General features: G+C 58.8%; 2 protein-coding genes across 3 annotated transcripts; one reads left to right on the top strand and one right to left on the bottom strand.

The window, feature by feature from the left end:
* Positions 1 to 941: 941 nt before the first annotated feature.
* CNTNAP1 (contactin associated protein 1) lies at positions 942 to 9,380 on the top strand. Its single transcript, XM_088179791.1, has 24 exons — positions 942 to 1,035; positions 2,076 to 2,177; positions 2,352 to 2,545; positions 2,644 to 2,791; positions 2,992 to 3,195; positions 3,263 to 3,447; positions 3,533 to 3,676; positions 3,999 to 4,260; positions 4,339 to 4,488; positions 4,556 to 4,727; positions 4,816 to 4,922; positions 5,028 to 5,147; positions 5,289 to 5,492; positions 5,584 to 5,740; positions 5,896 to 6,023; positions 6,117 to 6,284; positions 6,361 to 6,579; positions 6,657 to 6,896; positions 6,969 to 7,205; positions 7,382 to 7,509; positions 7,619 to 7,712; positions 7,830 to 8,063; positions 8,190 to 8,237; positions 8,323 to 9,380. Exons 1-24 carry the CDS (start codon positions 957 to 959, stop codon positions 8,508 to 8,510), a joined length of 3,912 nt encoding a protein of 1,303 aa, XP_088035917.1. The 5' UTR covers positions 942 to 956; the 3' UTR covers positions 8,511 to 9,380.
* Positions 9,381 to 9,732: 352 nt separating this feature from the next.
* EZH1 (enhancer of zeste 1 polycomb repressive complex 2 subunit) lies at positions 9,733 to 21,756 on the bottom strand. Of its 2 annotated transcripts, none has more exons than XM_014885493.2 (20): positions 21,684 to 21,756; positions 21,029 to 21,149; positions 20,572 to 20,700; positions 20,157 to 20,276; positions 19,528 to 19,648; positions 18,669 to 18,842; positions 17,697 to 17,799; positions 17,267 to 17,430; positions 16,403 to 16,494; positions 15,662 to 15,836; positions 15,061 to 15,257; positions 14,563 to 14,654; positions 13,985 to 14,025; positions 13,417 to 13,542; positions 12,727 to 12,905; positions 12,136 to 12,231; positions 11,675 to 11,756; positions 11,335 to 11,415; positions 11,106 to 11,190; positions 9,733 to 10,996 (listed from the first exon to the last, which is right to left on the bottom strand). In XM_014885493.2, exons 1-20 carry the CDS (start codon positions 21,692 to 21,694, stop codon positions 10,936 to 10,938), a joined length of 2,250 nt encoding a protein of 749 aa, XP_014740979.1. In that variant the 5' UTR covers positions 21,695 to 21,756; the 3' UTR covers positions 9,733 to 10,935. The 2 variants fall into 2 exon arrangements, with proteins under 2 accessions (XP_014740979.1, XP_088035918.1); XM_088179792.1 differs by having other exon boundaries at positions 9,733 to 10,992; positions 11,102 to 11,190.
* Positions 21,757 to 23,061: the final 1,305 nt, after the last annotated feature.

Genomic DNA, 23,061 nt, shown 5'->3' on the forward strand with positions numbered 1-23,061 from the left:
CCAGCTCCTGGTAGCAGAACTCCTGGTGCACTGCCAGGTGTCCCACATCCCTGCCACACCTGGGGCTTTCTATCCTCCCTCACTCCCCAGCCGCGGCCTGGGCTCTGCCCGGGCAGGGAGGAGCTGTAGCACGGGCTGCCCGCAGGCTGTGCTGCCCCGCCCGCAGCAGCCAGGCCCGGCACACGCTGCCAGGTCCAGAGCCACCCGTGAGGAGCTGCCTGCCCCAGGCACAGCTTGGCCGTGCTCCTGCTCTACGCTTGGAGCCAGCCTAGACCCAGCAGCTGCTGGGGCATCCCCGTCTCTCGGGACAGCTCGAGGCCCCTGGGAGAGCAGATCTACTGCCCCTGCGGGGCCAGGGGACACGGAGCACCGCGGGTCTGTAGGTGTATGTAGGGCACGCAGGCACCAAACCCCCCAACCCCTCTGTGGGCGTCTGGGGGTGGTTGAGAGCAGATACAAACTAAATCCCTTCTTCTGCATCACTGGAGAGAGCAGCGACCCCGAGACCTGCAGGCCTTAATCCACGGCTTGATTACAAATCGCCGCCGCACCACATCTGCTGCGGGGGGGCTGCGGGCACCGCTCCGAGCCTCCCTGCACGGGGGCTGCAGAGGGGCAGGGACGGGGAGGCTCAGAGTGCGTCGAGGACCGGGGGAGCCCGGAGAGCTCCTGCACAGCCTCACTGTGCCCCCGTACCCCCACCCACAAGAGCCGTGTCCCGGTGCAGCCCGGGGCGGCCGGCAGCTCGCCGTGCCCAGGAGCGGGGAAATCGGGCTCCCGGGCGGAGCATCTCCTCGGGGCGCGGCAGCGGGTGCGGCGGGGGCGGCCGAGGCTCTGCGCCGCGCCCGGCCCGGCCCGGCTTTCCCCCCGCCCCGTGGGTGGAGCCGCCGGCCCCGCTCCGCCGCGCGGCTGCAGCACCGGGAGCGGCGGCGCCGAGGGCGCTCGGGGCGCTCAGCATGGGCGCCCGCCGCCTCCTCGGGCTCCTGCTCGCCGCCTGCGCCGGCTTCCTGCGCCCCGGTCCCGGCTGCCTCGCACGTAAGTGGGGCCGCAGTCCCGGGAGCTGCCGCTCCGCACTGCGGGACCGCGCCCGCCGCCCCGTCCCCGCATCCCCGAGCAGTTCCAGCATCCTCCGATCTCTCGGGCATCCCCTCCTTCTTCCCCGGGCATTCCCCAGCATCTCTCAATATCCTCCGCTGCCCCTGTTCGCATCGTTCCCAAGGTCACCGCCGGACACGGGCGTCCGGGCTCTCCTCCCGACCGCGCCCCGCCCGGGGCGGCCCCGCCGCAGCCCCCCCGCCTGCGGCGGCCCCGCTCCCGGCCACAGCCTCTGGGGACCCGGGACAACCGGGACGCCCCGAGGACCCGGGATGCCCCGGAATGCCGAGGAGAGCGGGGCCACCCCGCGGGACCGGCCGGGCTCCGCCAGCACCTCGGCCAGCGCCGCCACCCGCCTGGCTGGCCCCGCCAGGGCTGCACCGGGCCCGACTCGCTACCGGGGCTGGGGGCAGCCGCTCGGGAAGGTGAATCGGCGAGGCCCTGGTCGCATCGGGCAGCTTCCCGTGGCCCCCTGAGCTGGCGCCCGGAGCCCCTTCCCCGGGGCAGTGAGGAGGGGGGCGGTGGTACAGGGCATGGTAGAGTCGGCGGGCGGTGGACTGGGGGTTGATGCAGCACGGTCCTATAGCTGGGGATGTTCCTGGGCTCCCCGGGCTCCCTCCTGCCCGGTAAGGGACTCTGAAAGAGGTTCGAGACCCCGGCCCCTTCGGAGGGTCTTTTGCCGGTGCCGCGAGGGTTTGCACGGGATCCCCCGGAATCCCACGCGGGATCGTTCCCCGCCGGGGCGGGGCAGAGCAGGGGTCCCGTCGCCCACGTCAGTGCGGAGGCGGCTGGTGCCGGCGCCGGGGCCCGCAGAGGTGTGTCAGTTCCGCTGCAGTGGGAGGGGAGAGCAAATTGGGCCCGCCGCTCCGCCGGTCCACGGGAGCCGCGGGGTCCCCAGAGCCCTCAGGGTCCGCAGGGCTCACAGGGACACTGCCCAGCTCAGTGCTCCGAGGCCGCCCCGAACTCCATTCTCCCCTCAGGACCCTGCTATGATGAGCTCGTTGCTCCCCTTTACTCCTACTCCATCGGTGCCTCCTCCAGATACAACATCTTCTACTCGGCCAGCTTCGCCCGTCTACACAGTGAGTCCCCCTCGGAAATTAGATTCAGGAGGGGCAGGGGAGGTGGGCAGGGGGTGTCCATGGCCAGGTTTTGCCTCTCGCGGGGCTGAGGGGTCCAGTCAGGTACTGTGGTGGGGCCGAGCGAGCAGCTGGCGCTCAGTCGGGAGCCGAGCCGCTGAGCTGCTCCCCCCGCAGGCACCAGCGGCTGGTCCCCCGACCCCCGCGACAAGCAGCCCTGGCTCCAGATCGACCTGATGCAAAAGCACCGGATCAATGCAGTGGCCACGCAGGGAACCTTCAACACCTATGACTGGCTTACACGCTACATTGTGCTCTATGGAGACCACCCTACGAGCTGGAAACCCTTCTTCCAGCAGGGCAGCAACTGGGTAGGGGGGAGCCCGGCTTCCCTGTGGGAGGGGTTCTCTGAGGGGAGTAGAAACCCCTGACCTGGAGCAAGGTGTTGACAGTGACCCTTCATCCCCAGACATTCTTTGGGAACGTGAATGAGAGCGGGGTGGTGCGGCATGATCTGCATTACCCCATCCTTGCACGATACATTCGCATCATTCCGGTGGCCTGGAACCCACGCGGGAAGATTGGACTGCGCCTGGGCCTCTATGGCTGCCCCTACCGTGAGTACCTGGCCCAGGGCTCCAGCACCCCTGCGTGGTGGGATCCTGGCTCTGGCACATCTAGAAAACTCTCTAAGAAGGGGTTGTGCCCAAACAGTCTGCAGCCATGGCAGAGACCATAGCAGAAGGGAGTATTCCCTGTGCCAGGGCACCTGCTGCTGCAGGCAATGACAAGGGTGGGGCTGCTCTGCAATCCCCAGGGTCTCATGTGCTCTACTTCGATGGGGATGATGCCATCTCCTACCGTTTCCGAGCCAAGAGGGTCAGTACCTTCGAGGATGACATCTCCTTCAACTTCAAGACACTGGAGCAGGATGGAGTGCTGATGCACGGGGAGGGCTCACAGGGTGACTACATCACAGTGGAGCTCAAACAGGCCCAGCTCCTCCTGCATATCAGCTTAGGTGAGCTGGGGCCAGGGGCTGGGGGCATGGGCCCAGGGGGCCACCGGCTGATGCTGGTCCTCCCCAGGCAGCAGCCCACTGCACGCCAGTGAGGGCCACACAACGGTGGCGGTGGGCAGCCTCCTGGATGACCAGCACTGGCACTCATTGCACATTGAGCGTCTCGGCCACTACGTCAACCTGACGCTGGACGGGGAGGTCAAGCGCTTCCGCTGCCGTGGCACCTTCGACCAGCTTGACCTCGAAACTGAGGTGGGTGCACTGGGCAGGGGGCTGCCAGGATGTTGAACTGTGGTGTCCTCCAGAGAGGGGCTGACACCCTCCCTCTGCCTCACAGGTATTCTTTGGAGGGGTGATCAACCATGACAAGCAGCACCTCACCTACCGGCAAAACTTCCGAGGCTGTGTGGAGAACATCATGTTCAACGGGGTCAACATCGCCGACCTGGCCCGGCACCGGCGGCCCAACATTCGCTTTGAGGTTCAGCCTGGGGGGTGGCCCCTTCTCTGGAAGTCCTCTCCCTGCTGTGTGGGGACCCCTTTCCTGGGTGTCCTTAGCCCCACTGTGGGGTGACCCCTTCCCTGGGGCAAGGCTCCCTGCCCACTGCGGGGTGATGCGGGGCCGTGCTCAGCCAAGCGGTGCCGGATTGACCGTGCAAGGTTGTCCCTGGCCTGGGGCGCCCGCCTGGCTCTGTCAGGCACTGGGATCAATTGGGCATGATTGAGGCCAGGACTGCGGGGATGAGAGGGCCTCCCCTCTATGGGAACATTCCCTTCCTCACCCCTCTCGTGATCATTTCTAGGGCAATGTGGGCCACTACTGCCGGGACCAGCTGATGACCCCCATCACCTTTGCTGGCATCAACAACTACGTGCAGGTGCCAGGGATCCCACGGAGAAACCGCCTGGCTGTCAGCTTCCGCTTCCGCTCCTGGGACACTGTTGGCCTCCTGCTCTACACTGGCTTTGATGACCACCTGGGCTCCCTCGAGATGGTGCTGAGCGAGGGGCAGGTCAATGTCTCCATCGCCCAGCCCGGCAAGAAGAAGCTGGAGTTTGCCGCAGGTGAGCTGGAGATCCAGCACGGGGCTGGGGGGTCAGTCTGGTAGTGGAGCATCCCCACACATCTTCCTCTCTGCACAGGGCATCGCCTGAATGATGGCTTCTGGCATTCCGTGCACCTGGTGGCACGGGAGGGCTCAGCTGTGGTGACCATTGACGATGATGATGGTGCCGAGTTTCGGGTGGCGCACCCCTTCCAGCTACGCACTGGCAGCCAGTACTTCTTTGGAGGTGGGCAGCAGGGCAGGGTCCGGGGCAATGGGTGCCTGAGGGCTGCTCACCCTGATCTGTCTTGCAGGCTGCCCCAAGCCGGCCTCAGTCACTGGCTGCCGGTCAAACCAGACAGCTTTCCACGGCTGCCTGCAGATGCTGAATGTAGACATGCAGCCCGTGGACGTGGAGCTGCTGGCACAGCAACGGCAGGCACAGTACTACAATGTGTTCTTCAATGTCTGTGGAATCACAGACAGGTATTGACCGGGACAAGGGTGCTGCCTGGCAGTGGGGGGCATTGAGGGGCTGTGCTGGTGCTGGGACAGGAACCCTCTGTGCCCTCAGGTGCACCCCCAACCTGTGTGAGCATGACAGCCGCTGTATCCAGTCCTGGGATGACTTCATGTGCATCTGTGACCTGACAGGGTACAAGGGGGAGACCTGCCACAAATGTGAGCCTGGAGCCTCATGGGTCAGGGACAGTAGGGGTATCTGCAGCCCCTACTCCTGCCTGGTGCCTCCCTTGCACTGACCTCCACCCCATTCTTCTCTTCCAGCCCTTTACAAGGAAACATGTGATGCTTACCGGGTCAGCGGGAAGACCTCGGGCAATTACACCATAGATCCAGATGGCAGTGGGCCGCTCAAGCCCTTCACGGTGTACTGTGACATCCGAGGTGGGGATTGCAGGAGGGCAGAGGGCATCTCTGTCTGGTGCCCCTGGGAGCCACTCCTTGCCTGTGTATTGGAGCTGGAACAGGATAGAGGGAGCAGGAGTATCCTAGGGGTCAAGTCCTAAAGCTCCCTTTTCACTGCAGAGGACCGAGCATGGACCATCATCCGGCACAACCGTCACTACGGTACGCGGGTGACGGGCTCCAGTGTGGACCAGCCCTACCTGGGGGCCGTGGAGTACTGGAACGCCTCCTGGGCCGAGGTCTCAGCCCTGGCCAATGCCTCCGAGTACTGCGAGCAGCGCATTGAGCTCCACTGCTACAACTCCCGCCTGCTCAACACCCCCTGTGAGTGCTGGGAGAAGGGGGGCGGTGCTGCATGGCTGTGCTGCAGGGCCGTGACATGGGACCGTGTCCTGACCCTCCTCTGTGCCTGCAGCCGGGCTGCCCTTCAGCTTCTGGATGGGTCGGAACGATGAGCGGCACTACTACTGGGGGGGCTCGCGACCAGGCATCCAGCGCTGTGCCTGCGGGCTGGACAAGAACTGTGCTGACCCCCAGTACTTCTGCAACTGCGATGCCGACCACGCAATTTGGTGAGTGATGGTGGCTGTGGAACAGGAGATGTGGGGTGGGGGCTGCAGTCATGGTGGGCACAGACTCTGGCACACTCAGGTGGGGGTAGCAGGGCTGTGGGCTGGCGAAGGGACAGAAACACCTCATGGCCCTTCTGATGCACTCACATTTGCAGGAGGACAGATAAGGGTCTGCTGACCTTTGTGGACCACCTGCCCGTCACCCAGGTTGTAGTTGGAGACACTAACCGCACTGGCTCCGAAGCCCAGTTCGTGCTGGGGCCCCTACGGTGCTATGGAGACCGTAAGTGACCGGCCCCACAGAACATCCCCTGCCTGCAGAGTGCCTACACCTGCCTGTGGTGTCATCCCTCACTGCCTCTCCCATGCCCTGCAGGTAACACCTGGAACACCGTCTCCTTCAACAGGGGCGCAGCCCTCATCTTCCCCACCTTCCAGGCCAACCACAGCCTTGACATCTCCTTCTACTTCAAGACCACTGCCCAGTCTGGAGTCTTCCTGGAGAATCCAGGCTACCGAAACTACATCCGCATTGAGCTCAACAGTACGGGGGGGCAGAGGGTGCAGGGCTGCTGGGGGCAGAAGGGCTGGGGCCTCTTCTCAGCATCATGTCCTTGCAGCTACTAGGGACGTGGCATTTATATTTGACATTGGGAATGGGGACGAGAACCTGACGGTGCGGTCGGTGGTACCCTGGAACGACGATGAGTGGCACCAGGTGAAAGCTGAGCTCAACGTCAAGCTGGCGCGGCTGCGGGTGGACAAGCTGCCCTGGGTAGTGCGGCCGTTCCCCCCACAGAGCTTCGTCCGCCTGGAATTTGACAGGCCCCTCTACGTAGGTGAGAGCCTCTGGCCACGCCCCTGCACCCCCAGGTCCCCAGGTGCCACAGGGCACTCAGTCTTGGCCCCGCTGCAGGCGCAGCAGAGCACAAGATGCGCCCGTTCCTGGGGTGCCTGCGGGCACTGCGGATGAACGGGGTGACGCTCAACCTGGAGGGCAAAGCCAACGAGACCGAGGGTGTGCGGGTCAACTGCACCGGCTACTGCCAGGACCCGCCGGTGCCCTGCCAGAACAGTGGGCTCTGCGTCGAGCGCTACAGCCACTACACCTGCAACTGCAGCATCTCTGCCTTCACCGGTCCCTTCTGCAACCACGGTGAGTGCTGTGTTCCCAGGGGTGGGAGGGGCCGAGGAGCTGGGGCTCCCCTCACCCTCAGCTCTCCTACAGACATCGGTGGGTACTTCGAGGAGGGCACCTGGGTGCGGTACAACATCCTGCCCATGTCGCTGTACGCCGCCCGCGAGTTCGCCAGCATTGTGAGCAGTCCCTGGCAGCCCCTGCCTGGCTACAACCTCACCAGCGAGGAGGTCAGCTTCAGCTTCAGCACCACCTCAGCACCTGCCGTGCTGCTTTACGTCAGCACCTTCGTCAAGGACTACATGGCCGTGCTTATCAAGGATGACGGTGAGGGCAGGGCCCCCTGCCCTGGGGTTCACCCAGAGCCTGCATGGGGACCCCTGTCTGGTGCTGGGGATGCACAGGCTGCTCTTCTCTGTGGATGCCATTTTCCAGCCCTATAGATGGGCTGGAGGTGCCCATTGAGAGGTCCAGCTCTGCTGACAGTCCTGTGCTGCCCGCAGGGAGCCTACAGCTGCGCTACCAGCTGGGCACCAGCCCCTACGTCTTCACTCTCACCAACAAGCCAGTGACGGACGGGCGGCCCCACCGTGTCAACATCACCCGCCTGCACCGCACACTGTACACCCAGGTTGGGCTGGGCCACCTTCCCAGTGGGGCCTGGGGGCTTCAAGTCAGGCTGGGAGGGGGCTTGGGTGGGATGGCTCTGTGGGCACTGATGCTGTGCACCTACCTCCCAGGTGGACTATCTCCCCATCGTGGAGCAGCAGTTTTCCCTGTTTGTGGACAGCAAGCTGGACTCACCTAAAAACCTGTACTTGGGCCGTGTGATGGGTGAGCTGGGTCCTGCCCTCAGCTGGGGTCCCATGCTGGGGTCTCCAGGGTCTCCTCTGCACAGAATGGCCCTTGCCCTCTGAGAGGGATGAGTAATCTCCTTCTGTGGCCCCACAGAGACTGGCGTGATTGACCCCGAGATCCAGCGCTACAACACACCTGGCTTCTCAGGCTGCCTCTCAGGGGTGAAATTCAACACCCTCGTGCCCCTTAAAGCTATCTTCCACCCCACCAGCCCCCTGCGGCCCTACAGCATCCGGGGTGAATTGGTGGAGTCGAGCTGTGCCTCAATGCTCCCCCTCAGCACCCTTCTTATCCCTCCTGAGATGGACCCCTGGTACATGGCCACAGGTGAGTGCCTACTGTGGTGGGACCCTGGTGGGGATGGAGCCCTTGTCAAGCACCAGCTGCAGAAGGGAAGCTCCAGCACGAGATCTTGCTGCAGCCTGGTCTCAGCTGCCTACTCTGTCTCTGCAGAATTCCCCCACGTGCACGACGACGGCTGGGTTGGGATCATCATTGGGTGTAAGTGAAGCCTCTGGCTGGTATTCCACCCTGGCACAGCCCTGCGGCCCCTCCCCAATCCCTCACTGCGGTCTCTTCTCCGCAGTCGTGATCTTCCTGCTCCTGCTGCTGTCAGGGCTGCTGGTGCTGCTCTACTTCTACCACCACCGCTACAAGGGCTCTTACCACACCAACGAACCCAAGGCCATCCAGGATTATGGCGGTGCTACCAAACCGTCGGCACGCAAGGAACAGAACCTGCCCCAGATCCTGGAGGAGCCGAGAGGGGACTAGCGTGGCCGGGATGGGCTCACAGCCCCGGGAGCCGCCCGGGAATGAGCGAGCGTTGCGGGACCAAAAGGCCGAGCACACCTGAACTGCCAACACCCGCCTTTAGACTGACCTGACCGGACCGCACCGACCGCCACCTCCTCCCCACGGCCGGACCGACCGGCCCCCGGAGTGCGGCCACGATCCGCCGAGCCGCAGCCTCGCTCGCCCCGGGCACGCCGACAGCCCCCACGGCGGAGGCAGGCTGCTGCCTCTACCGCTGCCAAATCCTGCCTGGCCTCTGTCGGGGAGCCCCAGGCCCGGCTCCCACCCTCCCTCTGCTCGGGGGATCCCGGCTGCCGCCGCCCGTTAGTGCTGCCCGCGTAGATGACCCGCTGCTTTGCTCGCTTCGCCAGCGCCACGCAGAGCCACGAGCACCGGCCCCGCACAGCCGGGCTGCCAAGCAATACTCCACACTGGCGCCGCGCATGCCGCCACTGCACCTTGCTGAGATGCTGCTTTCATAAGATCAGGTACAGATCCTTTCTACCATTTTTGTTGCTGGATATTCTACTACACTCTGTTTTTTTTATTCTATCGGTTTGTATAAAAAAAAAACCAAACGGAAGCTCCCGCGGGCGTGACGTCCCGCGTGTCGTGGTACGTGGTCTGTAGTTTGCTACTTCTCTGTACGAAGTGCCAGTCCTGCTGATTACCTCCAGCCCAGGGAAAGCTCCTGTTCACTTGCTGTGTTGTGGTAAGACAATGTTACAGATATGCATTTATCTACCCAAAGGCCTGGCTCCACTGGGCACTTTATTTTTAAAAAGTCTGTTCTTTTGAATGAGATGTGAAGATAATCAAATAAAGGCAGAATGATGGCGTTTGACACTCCCCAGCCTTCCCCTTGGCAGCCTGGGCAGATCCTCTTCTCCCACCCTGGCTCAGCCTGTACCAAGGAAGGCACTGCATTGACAACAGCAATTCCTGGTGCCAGAGCGAAATGCAGGGTGTAGTGAGCTGGGGCTAGAGGCAGCTCAGCTGCTGCTGCACGCACACATCACGTCCTGCTTTCCCCACCACACACCTCTGCCCCCTTCCCACCCTGAGCCACTGTGATTCAGGCAGTGTAGCACCGGGTCACTCGTGATTCCCCCTGGACCCTGGGAGCCACGTTGAGGACAGCTGGGCTGAGCCCAGCAGGCAGGGGACAGTCTGGGGACAGAGGCCAGCAAACAGGGGAGGGTCTTTGCTACCACTTTATTATGACAAAGGCTACAAGCCATGTTATTTAAAGTGCATTATTATTACCATTATTCACCGTCAACAAACCACAGACACAAGCCTGGCATAGTGCAGATATGGCCAAAGTGGCAGAAGACGCTTAGGCAAGAGCAGGGCTGGCAGGAGCTGGGCAGATGGAGGTGGCAGGGAGCAAGGCTCAGGCAGGTGCTGGGATACAAGAACTGCTCCAGACAGAACCTAAACACCTTCAGGCTCCAGGGGGCCATCACAGAAAATGGGAAGGACAGACAAAACAGCCTGGCCTGCCATGGCAGGAGATTTAGAAAGCATGATGAGGGCTGGGCCAGGGAGGGCTTGGCTCCCAGGCAAACCCAGCACCTCTCTGTGGTCCTGGACAAAACAGCTGGGAGTGACCTGGGGCCCTGGAGCCAGGTCAGGGCTTAGCCAGGCTTCCCATGTCATCCTGAGAACCCAGCCCTGGACATTGGGAGCACAGCCCAACACCCAGCACCAGGCCAGGCAGGAGGCTGGTGGCATATATGGCTCTCAGGGACAGCCCCAACCTTCAGGTCACCCCAGGCCCCATCCAGCCTGCCCTCTCCCAGGCCTGGAGCAATATCCCTGCAAAGCTGCTGATGGATGCAAGACACCTGGGATGCCTGCAGTCCCTCCACCCCAAAATATAGGGCCCAGTTACCAGCTGAGGATTAGTTTAAAGTGCTTTTTTCTTTCCTTTTTGCATGGGGTGCCAAGGCTAAACCTCATCCTGCCAGAGAATATTTCCTTTTTATTCCCAGGGCCAGGGGGGTTACAAAGCCCAAGGAAGGTTTTTGAGAAGTTTCCCCTGGGTCATAACAGGCAGTGACTATAACATTGTCCTCTACCTAGCTCAGTGGCACCCCTACTCAAAGTATCATGTTGCATAGTGCTGCTCTCCCATCCCCAGGCATCCCTTGGTGCCACTGCAGCCACAGCCGGGCAGTCCCCATTTCCCAGCCAGCTGGGGCAGAGGGGATACCACGCTGGGACAGCCATGGCCCAGGGGCTGCTTACACTCCTGCCCCAAATCTCTCTGGTGTCTGGATGGAAAGTAGCACTTGTGACACACACAGCAGCAGGAACAGCAGCAGTCATGTCAGCGTGAAGCGAACATGGCATTGCTTACAAGGTGCAGCAGCAAGGTGTGCCAGAACCACCCCGGAGCTTAGATGATGTCTGTCTCCCTCTCTATGCCGACATACTTCAGGGCATCTGCCTGGCTGTACCTACAGGACAGGAAGTCATGGCTGCAGAAATGACCTCCCATGCTCCTCACAAACCTGCACAGAGCATGGGGTCAACCCTGCAGCCCAAGGTCCCCACTGGCCAAGGTACCTGTAGTCAAAGAAGAGCTCCTCTCCTGCCTGGATGGCTCTCTTGGCAAAGATACCAATCCGGTGGTCTCCATTCACCATCACAACTGCAACCAGAGATAAAACACCAGACATACAACATCAGAGACACAACACCAGAGATACAATATCAGAGATGTGCAGCCCCAGCTTGGGCCAGAGCTCTCGCAGCATCATGTCCTGCCTGGCCTGGCTGGGCAGGGGCACCTCACCTTTCGCATAGCAGTTGGGGTTCACTGAGTGGTTGGCAAAGCGGATTTTATTTCCTTTGCGAGTAGCGTCAACAACAAAATCTATTTAAAACAAAAAAAAACCAAACAAACAAAAAAAAACAAAACAAAACAAAAAAAAACAAACAAAAAAACAAAAACAAAAACAAAACAAAACAAAAAACAACAACAAAAAAAAAAAAAAAAAAAAAAAAAAAAAAAAGAGAAGGAAATCATGGTGTAAGGTCAGGCCTGTCACCCAGGTAAGAGGTGGGCTGAGCCTGCCCTGCCCACCTGGCCAGCAGTCCTGGCCTCTCCACCCCTGGCAACCTCAGGAAGTTACCATTGTTGAGGTTGAAGAGGAAGCTGGACATGTACTTGTCGTAGACCTTTCCTCGCCTGTCAGCTTCATCCTGTGAAATGAGCTGTAGAGGGAGATCACCTTGAGAAATTCAGAAGCTGAGGGTTGGGCCAGGTGCCCACCTGCCTCTTGGAAACACCCTCCTGTTCTCCCTCCCAGCTCATGGGCAGGAGCTTGCCAGGGCTCACAGGGGCAGGGCCAGAGCAGGGCTCTCAGGCAGCAGCACACACACATGCTCCATCCTCCACAGCGGAGGACCAGAGGTACCTGAGAGGTGTCCCCAGACAGCACAAGGCTCCATCTCCAGACCTGGTCGGAGTGAGCCCATGGGCACAGCCAAGCCAGGGAAGGAAGTTGACCCCACAGCCAAAGGAAGCTCTCCCACCACACACACAGCCCTTGTGTGCCTGGGCAGCAGCCCCAGCACAGGCAGCAGCACTGACCTCCCCGCAGTACTCGGAGATGAACTCGTTCTTCTGCACAGCCTCCTTGATGAAAGTCCCCCAGCCAGCCACATCTGATGGGGCCAGCAACAAATGCTGGAACGAAAATAGAACGACAAAGTTAGCAGTTACAGCACCTCATAGCACACAGATCATGGGGGCAGAGGGGAGCCAGTGTCCATCCAGCATCCCCTTGTTATGGTGACACACAGCTCCCTACAGACTTACACTATTACATGGAGCTACACAGGATCTGACAAACACTAATTTGCAACTTTCTCTGAATTTCCCTTTTTTTAAATGCACAATTCCTTGCTCTCACCAACAGAATTCAACACTAAATCTTTCTCGAGTCACTTTATACACTCCTTTGCTCTCACCATTCCTCAAGTAACTCCCATCTCCTGATTTTCACATCCACAATCCTTACTCTAGAGTAAGTGCTACAGAGACCCAAGGCAGAGCAGCTTCTTTTCCAGACTCTGGCACTCTGGCAGCTGCCAGAAGTTTTTCCCCCCACACACACAGCAGCAGCAGCAGCTGTGTGTCAGCCCTGCCCTGAGGCAGCCCCTTCCACACTGCTGTTGATACCTTTTTGAGGCCTCTCTGGATGCTGCAGTTCTTGCAGGAGACCACCTTGCAGTCCCAGTGCTCGGAAGCGCCGCAGGTGAGGCAGAGGTCTGGGTCACACTCCCGCACAGCCAGGTAGCAGGGACACTGCTTGGTGTTGCACTGGGTCTTACAGCGGCAGCCTGGGAAGCGGTTCTGACCTGCAGCAACACAGACCATGGGTTTGCACTCTGAGGTTTGGCACAGAACAGAGGGGCCACACAGGGTCTCTGTCCCAACTGCTTCTCCCCAGCCACATCTTGCCCTGGCAGGCCTTGGGCAGGGACAGGATAAAGTCTGGCTGTTTTCTCCATTGCAGAGCTGGGAATGGAAACCCAGACAGGAAAAACAAACATGGAAGAGCAGTGACCCAACGCCCATCCTAATTGCTGGAGGCACATCCTGCTCACAGGGGACCAGCAGCAGCACCCACAGATATAGACATAAGAACGAGCACTAACAGGGGTGTCTCTCAGCTGTCAACAGCTGCATGGAAGCACAGAACCATTTCTTTTTGGATTTTAGCAGGCTGCTAACAGAACTGCTATGGACGGACAGAGCAACAAGTGCAGGAATAAAGCAGACCCCCAGCGAGCCCCAGCTCTGCACCCTCCCCATGCTCTGTGCCAGAGCTGGCTGCTTCCTGCCCGATAGTCCTTGACCTCTTCTTACAGTCAGGGTTGCACTGGCAGAACTTCTCACAGAAATTCTGAGTCATGATGCAAGGGCAAGAGCTGTCACAGGGATGCTCAGGGTGGTCACAGGGCTGGTAGTTGTACACCTGGGTTGGTGAATTATCTAGAACAAGAAGAGAAATGCCAAGATTGCAAGATGCATGTTGCAGGAACCTTTTCAAAGCAGCAAGTGCAGGGCACTGGAGCGGAGAAGGTGCAAGCTGCCCATCTGCTTGCACTGAGCAGGGAGCCTGGCAGCATTCAGCTCCTGCAGGCACACACAGGGCTGTGCTCACTGACCACACCCCAGTCCATAGCAGGGCTACACACTGGCCCTCAGCCTCCTCTGGCTGCAGCAAACCCTGCTGCACATGCAGCCTCAGCGGGCACTGAGACAGCCACAATGCCTCCAGCACCCAATGAGCCTGGTCAGGGGTGGTCACTCCCCTCCATGCTGCTGGACCTGCCAGGCTGGTGAGCAGGGCATGGCCATCCTGCTGCAGCAGTCGGAGCTGGAGAACTCAACCCTCACAAACCTCCCATGACACAGCCACAGCCAACGTTACCTTTCTTCAGCTGGATCTTCCTGCAGTGTGCAGCCCACAGCCTGCAAAAGGAGTAGAGAAGGATGAGGGGATGCATTAGCCATCAGGGAGAGGCAGCCAGCGCCGCTTGGCATCAGCAGCCAGCACAGCAGAGATGGGCCTGGCAGATTCATGCATTAATGATCAGCAGCCACCATAAAGTGGAGAGATGAGAGTGACGCAGCTGCAGCAGAAGCTCCTTAAGCCAAACACCAGAGCCAGAATAATACTGGACTCACTGGGATCAACACACAAAGTGGGTTACAAGTGAGGGAGCTGAGGCTGAGGCTGCTGTTAGGGAAGTGGCACCAGGACCTATAGCCAGTGCTGTCCTATCCTTGAACTGAGTCTGGGGCAGCAGGGCCACTAAGCCCCTAGCCAGAGCAGCAGCCCTGGAGCAGGGCCAGGGCCAGCGCCCAGCAGCAGCCCCAGCAACCCCATGTGACAGCAGGACGTGCGCACAGATGGGAGCCAGATGGGGATTACCAGGAATGCGTTGGCACAAAAAGCAGCGGATCTGGTTGCATTTTAAGAACAAAACAAGCTTGTCCAACACTTGCCTGTGCTTCCTTTTCTTCTTCTGGGATGGATTCATTAACTCGTTTGTTGGCAGTTTCGTTATAAGTGATTCCTTCACTGCAAACTGAAAGACCTACCAAAGAACAGAAGCAAAAAGAAGAAACAAGTTCAGTGCACTCAAGTTGTTTTATCAAAAGCATAAGGAGAGTGTGAGTAAGCACAGCAAGGCTCCCAGGCCTGGGCCCAGAGAGCGGCAGCTCTGCCCTTTTCCTGCCTATGGCACACTGCCTCCTCCTGCCTGGAAAATGAGTGCCAGCACACCTGGCTGTAACACTGCACATGGGAGGGAACCCACAACACCGGAACACAGGGCTCATGCTGCCAACAGCAGCACTGCTGCAGAGTAACACCCTGAATTCCAAAAGCATTGATATGGCACCTTCCTCAGGGAGGTTTGTGCCAGAGAAATAAAACCAACAGGCAGTGCCTCTGGCCCTGGCCTCTCTCTTGCTGCTGCATTGCCTGCTCTGGGTACCCACCTGCTTGCAGGTCTTTGTCCCCAGCAGCCTGGCAATTGAGCAGAAGTTGTTGAAGTAGGTCCCATGGAAGACACGGAAGAGTGACTCCTCAGCTCCTGTCCATTCCACGGGCTCCTGTGGTGTCTCCACTGCAAACAGCTGGGAGGATGCTGGGCTCAGCTTCTGCTTAGTGGGGGTTTGGCAGCGGGAGTTGGCCTCTGGCGGGAAATGCAGATGTTAAGCCAAACACACCCTGGAAGAAGGCACCTAGCCATCATGGTTCTGGGGGACAGTGGTCACCCCTTAGTGCCCTGCAACCTTGCACTGCACTCCCAGCCACACACTTGTGCTTCTGGCACAGTGCTCAGGAGCCAAGGGCTCACTCTGGTCTTTGCAGGTCCCAGCAAAGCTCTTGCTTTGCCTGGCAACATTCCTACTTCCTGGGAGAAGCCAGCATATCCCATAGCAGCAAGGACAGGGCTGGTGTCCCTCAGGTTTACTGGGAACACTGACTGCTAATTCCAAATTCTCCAGCTGTGCAGGAAGCAGAGGGGAGCCTGGGAGAACTCGAGCTGCCTGCCCGCACAGAGAGGAGTGGGGTGTCTCAGGACTAGCACCATACCCGAGGAGCTAGAGGCCCACTCGTTGCCTGTGTCCCGGTCGCTGTCGCCCTCCCTGGTCTCAGTGACAGCCGGGGTGTTGGAGCAGGATGCACCCACCACGTGGTGCCGCCGGCGGCGACGGCCTGAGCACTTGGATCGGGGGTTGTGCAGTGCAGCAAACTCCTTGGCTCCTTCCTGCAAGCAGAGCAGAAGACAAGACAAGGTGGCAGATGACCAGGGAATGCAGGAAGGCTTTTCCACAGGCCCTGGGACAAGCCCTATCCTGCCAGCACCAAGAGAAGGTAGAAGAGGCTGGCCACATGTGGTCCCTTCAGCAAGTGCCAAACCCTGCCATCCTTGTATTGCAGGTTCCCACTTTGTTCCTTTCAGCATCACTGCCCAGTCAGCAGAGGCTCCCTGGCCCTGAACCCCCAGCCCACTTGTCTGGATCCTCTTGGCTTCTCGCTCTGCTCCTTTATAACACGGGCTTAATTTCTCTAACAGTGCACTGAGTCCAGAGAAATCATCTGTCACACAATTTCCCATCTGCTAGCTCTGGGATTAGCCTTTGTTGGAGATCTGCTATAATATGCATCTGGTAAGGTCTGCATTTGCATTCATGCTCCTCTGAATCCAACAAGGACCAGAGCTAATTCTGAAAAAATCATCCAAATTGTGAAAAAGATCCACAGAGCTCTGCAGAGCAGAGTGGGCCAGGGCACTTCTCTCATGGTTTCTAAAGCAGTGACACAGAAACATACCAGCCAGAGGAAACAGTCTGCGCCGCAAGGATCTGGCTCAATCTTGGTCTCTCTATTCTTTCGTTTGTACACATTAGGAGTAGCATGAAAAGCTGAAAAAGTAACAGTTATCTTTACTATTAGCATTCTCCAAGAGTTTCCCCCCACTCTGCAAGGGACAGGAAGCAGGAGCCTGTGTGCTTGAGGGGTCCCCTGGCAGCAGAGCCTGAGGCAACCAGACCCACAGGGTAGCCTTGCTCCAACCCACAAGGGGGACTAGGCAGCTTGGGAAGGAGAGGCCATAGGAGAAGGATCAGCTTTCACACTGAAACAAAAAGACCACATGATATTAATATTGTATCTTTTAATAAATAATTCACTGGAAAAAGTCCTGTGACTTCCCAAAGAAGCCCTTAGACCTGGAGAACAGCAGGTCCAGCAGCTAAATCAGTATCCAAAAGGCTTTGGCAGGACCAACGGCAGGAACATGACTAAGACGAAGCTGTAAGTTCCAGGGTAGCAACAAAACACAGGGGCATGTACAGACTTTGGCAGTGAAACATTCATGCCTTTCACTGACGAGCTTCTGCAAAGCAAGAGCAAAGTCTGGTGGCGGCAGGACTGCCGCACAAACTGCCGGGAGCTTTGACGCGGCGTGCTGAGCGCGGAGAGGGGACGGCCACGCACGTCGGTCTGCCATCCGTGGGAGCAAAGAACGGAGCCGTCTGGACAAAAGGCTTCTGGGCACCTGTCAGCTCCTAAGGCCCCACTGCAAACTCATGAGGCACCACCCTCCAGAGACTCCAGCATGGACTAAGCAAGGTGTGCAGAGGAAAACTGAGGAGAAAGGGCTCTAGGGAAGCGTCCGGCTGAGGTGGCACTTACGATGCAGAAAGCAGTCGTATTTGAAGCAGCGGCGGCAGAAGAGGGTGTGGAAGGAGTGCAGGGACTGCTCCCGCTGCACCGACTTGGCACAGGGCCCGTCGATGTTAGGAGTGCACTGCGGCGGCAGCACGTTGGGGTCTGACACCTCCGTGAGCTCCCGGTACCTGTTGACAAACAAAAAGACCCAGGGATGTGCTTTCCCCATTTGTGACAGCTTTACATGCCTGCATCACCATCTGGGCCTATCAGGCTCTGGCCCAGGTACCTCAAGGCCAAACTGCAGTTTGTAACACTCAAAGCACACTCTGCCCACAGAGTCTGCAGGCGCTGAGCTTTGTGGCCCAGCCAGCCCACAGTGCTGGTCTCTGAAATAAAAGATTTCAACTCTTCCTAAGAAAGGGAACAGACAACCAGTGCAGGGATTTTCTACCTTTCTTTCATATCCTCTGGGAAGCCATACTCAGGAAACATGGAAGAAATAGCAGTGAATATCATGTCATTGGGGAACCTCTTCTTGGAACACTTCTTGTTACCTACAAAGAAAAGGAGACACAATTCTTCAGCCAAGCTGATGTGGCTGGGTCTTTCCTTCTTGCACAGAGCAATTCCAGAGATGCTCAGGATTGTATTTTAAGACAGAAATGTAATCTTATGGACAACAGATAAACCTTATGTCCTGCAACCACACAGATATTTCCAGAAGCACTGCTAGGCGACTTTCAGTGCAGCACGATGTACTTCTGGAAGTACCAACTTTTCTTAAGTGCTATTACTATTTATTTATTTTGTCTGCAGAACTTGCAGACAGTGCTTTTCTACATCCACAGAAGTGTTGGTGTTTGTGCCACCTGCATCACTACAGATCAAGGACAAAGACAAAATTACCCATCAGCATTCAGAAGGTCATTGAGGACACATGAAAATCCCACAAACCAGAGCTTCCTCTAGGCAACAAGAGCTCCAGGTGGCATAGGAGAAGTAAGAGGAACACTAATACATGGAAAGCAGGTCTGGAAGGGATTTGAAAATGTCCATCTCCCTGCCTCCCACAGAAACAGATCCACCCACACCTCCCCGACAGGTGTTTGCCAGACCAGCACTTGAAAACATCCCACAGCCTCTCAGATAACACTCAGCTCTGCTAATCTCACCAGGAAGTGGGTTTTCAGATGACTCATCTAAATTACTCCTCACCACACTTTCAGATGGTGATTTCTTCTTCTGTCCACAGCGGACAGAGATAACAAACCATTTCCCTTCTGCTGCAGAACTTGTCAAGATGGAACTACTCTTGGCAACACATTAACAACCCAGTGATGGCAGGAGAGCAGTGCCCAGTGCTCAGGTGGGGCAGGACAGAAACGTGACCAACATAATCTCCATTTCTGGGGGCTAAACCCACCTTCCACTGCAATTCGCTTTCTTTTCCTTGTTACTGGCAGCTCCTCTTTTCCATCCTCCTGTTTCACCTCAGAATCATTGTGTCCTTCCTCTTCCTCGTCCGAGTACTGATTCAGAGCATTCACTAGCTCCAGGAACACAGCATCACTGATGAGGACTGACCCTGAGATCATTTCTGAAACACACAGAAGTGGGAGTGCCCCCATCTTTCTCATTTCTCGCCATAGCAAACTACAAGCCAATGTGCTCTGCTACCCACCAGAGCCCTCTTCTCAGTTTTTTTGGGGTAGGTGGGATTTTAGCACTACAGTCAGTAGTGGTGTATCATTTTCAGCAATCTGGGGGCAGGTCACACTAGTTTTCCCTGTCTTCCTCCCCGCTGGGCAATTTTATGATGGAGCAGGCAGCACTTTCCAGTGATTAAACTCTCGGCTAAGGCAACAAGCAGAACAGGGTTGCTGAGCTCCTCCCCCTCTAGCCCATTTTCAACATCCCAGGACACATGTGAATCCCTATACACAGGAGGACTGGCTCCAGAGCACTCCAGGCGTTAAAATGAGTGAGGTACCCAAAGGCAAGAATGTGCCCTTGCAAAGGAGAACGGCAGGCACCATCCTGTTCCCTTGCTCTGAGAGCTCCCACAGAAAAGCTGGTTGCTGCTGCCACCTTTTGACTTTTGAACTACCTGAATATGTTATTTACAAGACACTGAATCCCAGAACCATAGGAAGGTTTGTGTTGGAAGGGATCATAAAGCTCATCATGTTCCACCCCTGTCATGGACAAGCCACTAGACCAGGTTGCTTCAAGCCCCATCCAGTCTGGCGTGGACTGGACAGAGCTGGTTGCTCCTAGGTTACCTTCCTCTCCGTGAACTTTCCCATCATAGTTATTAATGAGTTCTTCAATGAAAGTTTCATCTTCTTCCTTCACCTCATCGCCCATGTAAGGGATATTGCACAGGACAGTTTCATCCTCCACCTGAAGAGAGATCAGAGACAACTCAGAAAAGCAGTAGTTGCTGACCCTAATGGGGCTGTGCTCAAGGCTTCCCTGGTCCCTCAGACCTGCCAACAACACGGTGCACAGCAAAGGTTCAGATGTCTCACCACTGACACATCAGTGCTATCCCACTGTAACCCAGTCACAAACGAAAGGACCTGCCTAAGAAATAAAACTCTTCACACACAGGGAAATAAAAATCTTAGGAAAAAACATAAACAAAACCCTCCAAAAAACCATATTTACTCCTTGAATCCTGTGAAGCAATGGTGACTCTGTCAAGAAGTCACATGCAAAAGAGACTACCTGGATGAGGTAGTGTGGACACAAGGCTGGCTTATGTGATTCTACAAAACAAACAACTAAAGCAACACTTTTCATCATCTCTCAAGCAGATGTTGCCTGAAACAAGTGGGATGATGAACCACTTCCCAACTGTGTAACAATCAGATGCTGACTTCACCGTGACCTTGTCTTAAACACTTACCATGAAATTCTGCTGAAGAGGGGACCAGGAATACATAATGGGCACCAGGGCCACTGTGTTGAGGGTCCTCATGTACAGTGTCTGGCTTGAAAATCCTGGGAAAATGCTCTCAACAGTGCACTGGAATACAAGTACAGAGAAAGTCAGTGAGGAACCACCCTGGGAGGCCGCCATAGCCTGAGGAAAACTGAATTCAGGACAAACACAGAAGCCCCACATCCACCCTGTGGAATCCATCACAGGAAAAAGCTTTGGGGGTACTTTTTGTCCATTTCTGCACTCCAGAAGTGTGAGGCGTGGCCTGACACTGACCTAGGACAACATAGACAAAAACTCATCCCATATCCTGACAGTTCTCTGCAGAGTCCTGGCTCCCGTCCCCATGTGCTGTTGCTGCCCCTTTTCCTCTGCACACCTGTTTCAGGAATGGGTGCCCACTGACTGGCTTCATCAGCTGCACTGGCTGCACTCGAAGCTTCTTCCAGTCTTCATTAAGGATTTGAGTCTTCTCATGAACCTTTGCAAAGTTGGCCACAAAGAGAGCCTGAAAGGAGAGAAAGGAGTTCTCAATGTTTAAGAAAACCCACCAAGAACTCCCACAGCACTGAAAGAGTTCAGCAGGGAGATCCTGTAAAAATCAACTGGAAATGAGCTCTCTTGCTGCAGTTACACCAGTGCCTGTTCAATGGCCTCATGTGTGACAGCTGCTGCTCACACAGCACAAGACAGAGCACGAGGAGAAGTAGCATCTCTTCCCATTGATCGAACTTGCAAGTCAAGCACAGCTTATCAATCCACCTTGCTAACACCCTCTGGCACCACTCTGAGCTGAAATAAAGCTTTTTGGGGGCATCTCCTTGCTGTGGCTGTACCTTTGCTCCCATGTTCGCCTGGAACCTCTTGAGCTGCCGCAGACGCATGTATTCGGACTTGACTTTCCTTTTCCAGTACATGATACACTTGGATGTCGGAGGAGTAGTAATTTCCATTTTTCTGTAACAGTACAGAAAGAATAAATATTATATAATGGAGAGCTCAACCCCGAAACAAGTGATATTACACCCCTATGAATGGGAAAAACACTCTATGCATCACAGACTTCAACCAAGCAAAATAACGCCGTCGCTCTGTAGTGCTCCTAACTGCGAAACACCCACAGCCGAAGCGCACGGACAGGCCCGGGACAGCAGCGAGCTGTGGTGCTGACCAGAACCGCCCGCCCCTGTCCGCCGAGCTCCCGGGGCAGCACGTGAGCCCGGGGGCTGCTGGGGTCCCCGCCCTCCCCCGGGACACGCCACCGGAGACCCGCGGGTGCACTCCAGCCACCCTCCCTGCCGCTCCGGCCGGGCCCGGGCGCGGGGAGCGCCCGGGAACAAGAACTGGCGCAAGCCGAGGCCAGCGGCGCCGCCGGGCCGGGAGAGCGGGTCTGAGCCCCGCAACTCCCTGTCCCCCGGGGCCCGATCGGTTCCTCGGGGACCAGCTACCCCCCAGGACCCCCCGGGACCCCCCGGCCCCGCCCGCACTCACTGCTCGGCCATCGCGACAGGGGGAGGCCGCGCGCCCCCGCGACACTGCGCGCGCGCCGGCCCGCCCCGGGCCCCGCCCCCGGCCCGCCTGGAGCCCAGCCCCGGCCCGCCCTGTGCACCGCCCCAGACCCGGCCCGCCCCGGCCTGCCTCAGGCCCGCCTCAGGCCCCGGCCCGCCCTGTGCACCGCCCCAGACCCGGCCCGCCCCGGCCTGCCTCAGGCCCGCCTCAGGCCCCGGCCCGCCCTGTGCACCGCCCCAGACCCGGCCCGCCCCGGCCTGCCTCAGGCCCGCCTCGGGCCCCGGCCCGCCCTGTGCACCGCCCCAGACCCGGCCCGCCTCAGGCCCCGGCCCGCCCCGGCTCCCGCCCCCGGCTCGCCTCAGGCCCCGGCCCCGCCCCCACTCCAGCCCGCCCCGCCTCAGGCCCCGGCCCCGCCCGGGCCCGCTCCCTGCACCGCCCCAGCCCCGGCCCGCCCCGGGCCCCTCCCCTGGCTCGCGTCAGGCCTCAGGCCCCGCCCTGCCCCTCACACCCCCCAGGCCCCGCCCCGCGTCGCCGCCGGTGCCAGTGCCGGTGGGGCCGGGGCGCGGGGCGTGCCTCGGCGGAGCGGACCCGTTCTAGCCTGGAGGACATCCCTATCGGCTGTGGGGAACGGGTTAAGCGCGGCGGCTCAGTACCGTGCCCGCCCATTCTCGATGAGCCTGGGCCCTCCCGGCTCCGGCTCCTATTGCGGGCCCGATCTGGTCCCGCGGGAAGCGCTGGGTGGGACAGCGCCGTTCCCGCCCGGTTCCACCGCCCTCCGAGCCATGGCACAGCCTTTCCCGGCGTGGCCACGCTCCTCGACGAGCTGTCCTGGTGGTCCCAGGTCCCCCTGGCCCCACCGCCGGGCCTCCCTGTGGCGGCGCCGGGCAGGAAGCGGCTGCTGGCGGCAGCTTTCCTGCCCCGGGGGCCCCGGCGCTGGGGAGCGGACGGAGCTGGCTCCTGCCCCGGCGGGGGCCCCGTCCATCCCCCGTCCGCGGTGCGGAGGGCTGGCTGCGCCGAGACACTCTTTCCCCGCAGCTCCGGCAGGGTGACTGCGGGGGATGAGCAGGGCTTCATCCCGCCCGCATCTGGGAGCTCCGCTGAGTCAGGTGGAGCGGGGGCCCGGCGTGCCCCGACCGTCCCGGACATTGGCTCGGGAGCGGGAGGTCAGTGCTGGGATGGGCAGGCGTCCGGGATAGATGCCCGCGGGGATCCCCAGCCCGGACGCAGGAATCTCGCTGTCGAGAGGATGAGGATGCTCCCTCGGTTACAGCTTCTCTGCTGCTTGCTCCTGTCTCTGCTCTCGCGGGTGGGGCAGAGGCAGCTGGGGGTGCTGCACGGAGGCCCCAGGGCGTTGGGCACA

Source organism: Sturnus vulgaris, chromosome 27 (genome assembly GCF_052056855.1).
Source record: "Sturnus vulgaris isolate bStuVul1 chromosome 27, bStuVul1.hap1, whole genome shotgun sequence".
In the NCBI taxonomy this organism is placed as follows: domain Eukaryota; kingdom Metazoa; phylum Chordata; class Aves; order Passeriformes; family Sturnidae; genus Sturnus; species Sturnus vulgaris.